The sequence below is a fragment of the Pavona decussata genome, unplaced genomic scaffold (assembly GCF_977016875.1).
Source record: "Pavona decussata unplaced genomic scaffold, jaPavDecu1.1 SCAFFOLD_95, whole genome shotgun sequence".
In the NCBI taxonomy this organism is placed as follows: Eukaryota; Metazoa; Cnidaria; class Anthozoa; order Scleractinia; family Agariciidae; genus Pavona; species Pavona decussata.
In genome coordinates, this window is record NW_028145512.1 from 153670 (window position 1) to 160803 (window position 7134).

Sequence of the window (7134 nt, forward strand, 5' to 3'; positions counted from 1 at the left end):
GCAGGCAGTTGTGATCTAGACTTTTCACAGTCCCCTATTTTTGGGATTTTTGAGATTCGTACGCGTCGATCGAACTCCCCTGTCTAGGGCCCCCTTCGGTAGTTTAGGCAATCTCCCCAGGTTGCGCTCGCCTTTACAAACGAAGATGTATATGGCGGGAGTTCGGTCTCGAAAATCCCACGGAAAATAGGAGACTGTAAGCAGTCCAAGTGTGATCTTACATGTTAGACCTCAGGTCAGTGAATCCGTTTATAGTTGATTCATACAAAATGGAATAAAAACTGCTTTTTTTCCCGATGAGATTCCACTACCACTGCTTTGGCGAATTTGCCGACACAAATGCGAGCCAAAATTGTTTTTTGTTTGTTTTATAAAAACAGGTGAGACGCCTTAATTACATGGCGAAGCAACCCGCTTTTCATCTTTGAGTGATATAACATGCTAGATGGCACAGGCAAAAGCATGTAGAGTGGATGATGTCATGGTTTATAAGTAAGCCCAAATTCTAGGAAAACCTCCTCAATATGCTACTTCCTTTGTGTTTAACGAATACTAGGTATCGTCAATTTTCTAAACTTATAAAATAGGAGCTTATAAAACTTTTGAAATAGGAGCTATTTACCTGTGCAAAGTCAACCCTTTCACACTGTGTTCCGCTTGTGAATGCATTGAAGGAGGCGGTGCCGTCAAGTGCTCCAGAAGGAGTTCCACGAAACGCAACCCAGTTTACAACAATGGATCCATTTGTACCAAGGCCTGATTCCAACACACAGACGCGGAAATTATTCTGCGTCACTTCGGCGGTCCACACTACTGCTGAATCATGAACACTGGGCGGCTCGTTTTCATGGCTGATAGATGCAAGAACACGAATATTGCCAGAGCTGGAAAATACCTGAGGGTATTGCACGGTTTTGCAATGAACCAAGTCAGGATATGACACGGTGAAGTTGACCTTTCCTTGCTGGAAGAGATTTTGCCCTGAGGGAAAATTGTGTCAGAAACAGTCAAAAAGGAACAACTCAACGGTGACGTTTAAGTTTCCAAGTAACTTATGACTTTGCTTTATCGTGCAAAAAAATTTCATTCCAGTTTGAAACCCTGTATATATTGCGCTGCTAACTTTCCCGGTTTGTGGAAATTTCCGGGTGAGAGGCCGTCGAAATACAAACTATTCAGCTGTAGTGTAGTTAATTTTTCTTGAATTTTTATTTTGGGCGCTCATGAGAGGGGAGAAAAGTGTTGCAACATATAAAATACATCAGTTTAAAGGGGAAGTATCACGCAAATTTGCTGTCATTTCAAAACCCAAAAATGTTTGTCTGTCAGCAGAAACAAAGAAATAATTGTCAAGTTTGTTATAAATTATCACACCAGCGCAATAAACGGTCGATTAGTGCCTCTGGCCAGAGACAGAGTAGGCCGGTATGCAGTGAAACTTGAAAAATGCTAGGTTAATGTTTTTCAAGTTCTCGCATTTTTGTTTCCAAAATGCGCTAGAACAGATCACGAGTTGTTCCTTTCGAGAATTGAGTTGATTTTTTCCCTGTCGTCATTCTAGAATTATTTTTTATCTGATTGAAGGTCTTATTTCATCTTTTTCCTCTGAACAGAAGATACCAAAAAACCCCTGACACTTCCCCTTTCAGGTGTATTCGAATTAAAATTAAATAATAGCAAGAAATTCTACAAAAAAAAACTGTGTACGCTATCTGCTGATAGCTGTGTCCGTTAATAGGTTTGCGCACTTGTCCTTCCAAGGAGGCAGGAAACCTCAACCAAATCAGTCAAAATTTACTGCGTTTTGGTAAAATCTCTCCACGCGTAACTGACGAGCTACGGTTTTTATTATCAGTATTTACAAATTTTAACTCCTTACAGCTAAATTCCTTTCAGTTTGTTATGAAGTGTGTGATTTGCTCTTATCTATCATGCTTCGATTTTAAGCTATCTTAAAGAATCAGATCTTCAAAAAAAAGTTCGGTTAGTAACAAATTATAGCACCGGCCTTACCTTCAACCAAACAGGAAAAGGTGCACAGAATCAAAAGCGTAGCTAACGGCTGAAAATCTGTGGACAACCTCATTTTTGAAACTGAGAGGACAATCGAACTGCTTTATCAAGGTCTCCACCTGTCTTCCTCCGGTATCCTTGATACCACTGGCGGAAATCCACGTTGAATTCTCCTTATTAGCGGCCCATCCCTTAAACTGACCAAGGTTAATATTCTCATTTCTTCTTTCCGGGTGGAAGTTTGAGAGAATCTTAATTTTAATCAAGGCGGAAGTAACTAGGAAAAGAAGCGACAAATTTGACAATTCAGAGAGTCAGAAAGTGATCAAATTCGCACCAGTCCTGAGAATATAGAATTTGATCAACAACGTCATTTGGCCAAGTGACGTATTTAATTTATGAAAATTATGACTGGAAGTGGGTCAAAGCATGGAATAACCTTTGGTAGATAACTCACGTTAAGTGTTGAAATCTAATAATAGCAGTAACACACGATATTGACAGTTATGATTTAATGCGTATTACGTGGCCTTACACTCAAGAGTAAATCTGCAATTCTATGGTGGATTTTTGCCAGCCATTTAAAGGGGCGAAGACGTAGGGTTTGGGTCAAACCTGTGTTGAAACAAAAACAGTACACTAAGTTTCGTACACGCAATGCTCTCAGAACCCAAGAAAAAGATAGGAAGTAACGTTTACAAAGTAACGAAACCATTACACAAAAACCGTACAACAATTTGAGCGATTTTCCAAGACACATGGGAAGAAGTTCACAACACTGGTCCAGCTTTTCCAAGTTGGACTTCATTTTCAACCCTAGCAATCCATAGCCAAAGACATAGGGTCAGTTATTAAAAGACAGTTTTGACGGTGTTTAACAAAACCACGTTCCAAGCCGTTTTCAATTTTGCCAACTATACTGCCGACAATTCTGCCGACAGTAACAAGAAGGCTTGCATCCCAGACTAGGAAACTATTTATCTACTTAAAACAAACCACTTATAAACAGATTTGGCGGCCCACTGATTGTCTTAACCCGCGGCCTAAGTTAGACTCTGTTTAAATAACTGGCCCATAAAGTTTAACTTATTGCTTCAGAAAACCAAGAGTTCGTTCCGAACAAAATAAACCATCATCTATGACTTTCATTGAGTTTTTAGGTTTTTAATATAAAGTAAAATAGGTTGAGATAGCTCTGTAAGCAGACCTAGATTTAGGGATGTAGCTGTGATTTTAATGACATTTTAAGCTTATATAAACAAACATGCACGATCAATTTGGTGCAAGAATGTGCACGGACAGTTGTTCCAGGAAATTATCTGCTCCAATAAGCGGCAGTCTCCTGAATTGATCATAACTTAAAAACAATTATGTGAGCCGAGGAGAAATATTTATTGTCTATTAAAAAACCCTTCTGAGCGCGTTGTGTGATCATTTTTTTTCTTGTTTTCAAGTGTTTAATTTGTATCCTTGAAAGTGTCGTTCGGCTCTGCCCTCAAGTAAAACGCACTGACCCAATTAATTCTGATGGCGCTGAGAACGATCAGACAAATATTTTCATTGCCTTTTTTAAAATTGAAATTTGTTGTTTAGCACGGGTTAACACAAATGGCTTCCTACTGTGCGTCACCTCAGACTTTTCGCAGTAAGCGATTTCCGCGTGCACTCATGCGTCCTTTCACCAAGGGATTACTCCTTACCTAATGGGAGATTACTGACAAGAGATTTTACCACGGTCAGACTAGTAGTGTAGAGTGGAATGTTTCTGGATCATGTGAGATGTTAGCCAGAGCGGGATTTTGTATAATGTCGAAAGGGACAGTCGCAGTCTTTTTCTTAGGTTTTTCTTTTCGAAGTGCGCTGTTGCGAGAAATGTCAGAATCTCGATGTATTTGTGTTTTAAGAATTTTAAGACACAACCCAGATTAGCGAGGTAATCCATAAGTTCGAGCGATTCCCTTTTTCTTAAGTGTTATTGTTAAAGCAGTTGCCGGCGAAGGCAAAGCCGGGGCGCCGGGGAAGGGCGGGGGGGGGGGGGGGGTGCGAGGAGCAAAAATATATGGGTTTTGTGAGTACGATGACAGGAAAGAATAAAATAACACTGGTGTTTGCCAGTAGGTTTAGTGTACAGTTCAGTTTCTATGAAGCCATCTTTGAAGGAGATCATGAATCAAGAAATGGGAAAATGTTAACTTGATGCGGAAGGATAAGGAGGGGGGGGGGGGGGAGGGTGTATGTTATAAAGATCCATGTCGACAAATATTTTCAGTTATCTAAACATTCAGTAAGGATGATGAAAATATCGTCGATATTGCTAAGCTATGCGTGTTGTCAGGCACGTGCCTTGTTATGGTTAAATTAAAGTATTTGTGAAGCCGTAATGCTGGACCCCACTGGCACTTTAAACACGAACGCGCTAACAAACAACATATTCCGACAGAAAACACTAATTGTCATCTTGTAATCGTGTAATGCTCAAGACGAATGAGGTGTGATACATTTAGTAGCTCCTTTCTTTCTCGATAATCGCGATACTCGAATTTCGCGAAAATCAAGACACCAAAGAGACTGTCACCTTGAGCGGTACTGTAATTAAACTGTGGGAAGCTTTACATTCCTTTAATATTAAAGGAAGTTCTGTTTAAAAAAAAAATCGTGCAGAGCTTCCATGTCGAAAAAAAAAAATACATGCAGACAAATTGGACTAAAAAACAAAATTCATCCATAAATCTCTAAGGCCCTGTTCAGACTAGGAGCCGGTGAGGACAATGAAAAGGATGTTGTTCAGACACCTTGGTGCCCTAGGAGCAATTGTTACCTCATTCATCCATTTGTCGCCTGCCATTTTATTTATTGTATCTCAAGGAGGCTGGGGAAAAAGCGCGCGACCAACGCCCGTGCTCAAAAGCCTGAGTACTACCTGTTGAGGTAGTGTCCATGCCTAGGCGTCTTATTATTCCATTTCTAAATCTGGGGGGAAAGCCCTCCTCGGTTGCGGAGAGCAGCTGAGATCTGCTACAACCGGCAAATAAAATCTCCGAGACTAATAGAACAGACAGCGCTTGTTTCCAGCGTAAACTTTAATATGTAGCCAAATAACACTTCACAACGCATCATTATTTATGACTGAGATGGATCAAGTCGCATGATTACATCATTAGCGAAATTAAAGAACATTAGAAACATTTCTAGAATTCTATTGGACAAAACGATATTCAAGCTCTGCAAAATTCTACAAAAACAAAACATACAACAAAAACAACAACAACAAAGCAGGTAGATATCAGTTTAACAAAATGCTAGCACAGGTTCTAGTTTACTGATCTGAAAAAATTCTACGTTGAGTTTTCTAATTAATGCAAAATCTAAAAAAGGAAAAATAATTCTAATTTTCTTCCATCATGCACCGTGGTAAGCAGATTTCATAGCAACTTTACGGAACTAGAAGGTCATCTAATTACACTTCTGACTTGATTAGTTCAAACAACGCGGGACCATCTCCAGTGTTATAGACCTGATTCAGTTGAAAAGCTCCCACCCTTGTGCACAATTTGTTGGCCAGTGGAAGACTTGACCCATGTTTGGGTATAGAGGTGCCTCTGGGGGGTTCAAACCGTGACCCTGTTTTAATAGGACCAAAAAAAAAAAAAATCCCAAAATACCTTCCCTGTGTAGGACAACACGTTTGATTTCAGTATGATTGCATTATACTGAAAAACAACATCTTACGACGTCAATCGTGCAATTTCACCGTGCTTAGGACAGGATCCGACCGGATCAGACACTGTATAAGAGAGATTCGCATAAAATTATATGCTCTGTTCAGAACAGAGGGAAAAAACCGTGCAACGTCCGACGGTACGTCCCCATGAAGGCCAAATAAGGGAGTATCCCCTCAACGGAAAAAGGGGTTGATCAGTAACACGCCAAGTTATCGTAGAAACTCGATTTCAGGCCTCCAGAAGCGAAAGGTGGGGAGATTATCAAAGAGAACTCTCATAGAATTTTCAGAACTTGAGAAAAACACCGATTTTCAATTGTTCATTTCCTGTTGTGTTAGAGGTATCAACATTTTGGAGACCCCAGACGCCTAAAATCTCTATGGTTCAAAGAAAACCTGAAGAAATTTTAACGCTCCAATTCAGTATAATTAGATTCTATCTCAAAGTGGTTGAATGACTTACATGCATGAACATTAAAGGTATTAAAGGTATTTCATTCATTATTGTCCATATTCAAAGTGTTTCTGGTCGGACTTTGAGTTATATTGGCACCAACTATATACCAATGAAAAAGTTCACCTATCAATACAAGACAACCTAGTCGAAATTATATTTAAAACCCCTTCACTTGATTGATTAAATTTTCTCATCATTGCAAAAGTTTATATGCTGGTCTATAGAAGAAATAAGAAACTTATAAAACTACATGGATTGAGAGCCAAGGTTTAAGCGAAATATAAAGCACAAAGTTATAGTAGTCTGCAGAATGTAAAAGTGAATTTCTTTCAAACACGGTGGACTATATCCCCTCCTCACATAAAGGAATTTATTATCAATGTGTGCGTGCGTGGCTTTAGTGTGAACATGGATTTATGTATAGTGAACGAAACTTGTGATTCTCCGTTTCTTCCTTTCTTTCTTTAATAATAATAATAATAATAATAATAATAATAATAATAATAATAATAATAATAATAATAATAATAATAACAACAACAACAACTTGTAAATGGAATATGTTAATAAAGATTATTATAATCATAAAAGAGAATGACAATTTGACCAACTGAGATATTTACTATCGGCTAATTTCTCCAAGAACATTTTCAGCAAAGTTTCTGGCTGGCGCGACGTTCACGCTGTAGCAGCATTTTTGTCATGCTACGCCTTTTCATATTCGATTGCACCATATTAAAATGTATAAACATAGAGTCTTGTACAAAGCGGTGCAAGAGTTTGCTCGATTTGGAGCTCGGTATATTAAAGGAAGACGGAAGAGAAGTGTGCAAAAGAAAAAAAAGAAAAAGTTTGGGGCTTTGAAACTGCTTCAGTCGCCTAGCAACACCAGCAAAAAAGCAGACAAACTAACAAAAGAAAACGAAAACAATTCCTTGCCAAT

General features: G+C 38.9%; 1 protein-coding gene across 1 annotated transcript in view; it reads right to left on the minus strand.

The window, feature by feature from the left end:
* LOC146472938 (uncharacterized) overlaps window positions 1–3025 on the minus strand; it is a 30336-nt gene extending 27311 nt beyond the window's left edge. The window contains exons 1-2 of the mRNA XM_085118710.1: window positions 2014–3025; window positions 623–981 (exon numbers count right to left, since the gene is read on the minus strand). Of these exons, the coding sequence (XP_084974836.1) occupies window positions 623–981; window positions 2014–2086 (432 nt within the window). The 5' untranslated portion in view covers window positions 2087–3025. The remainder of the gene's footprint in view (window positions 1–622; window positions 982–2013) is intronic.
* Window positions 3026–7134: the final 4109 nt, after the last annotated feature.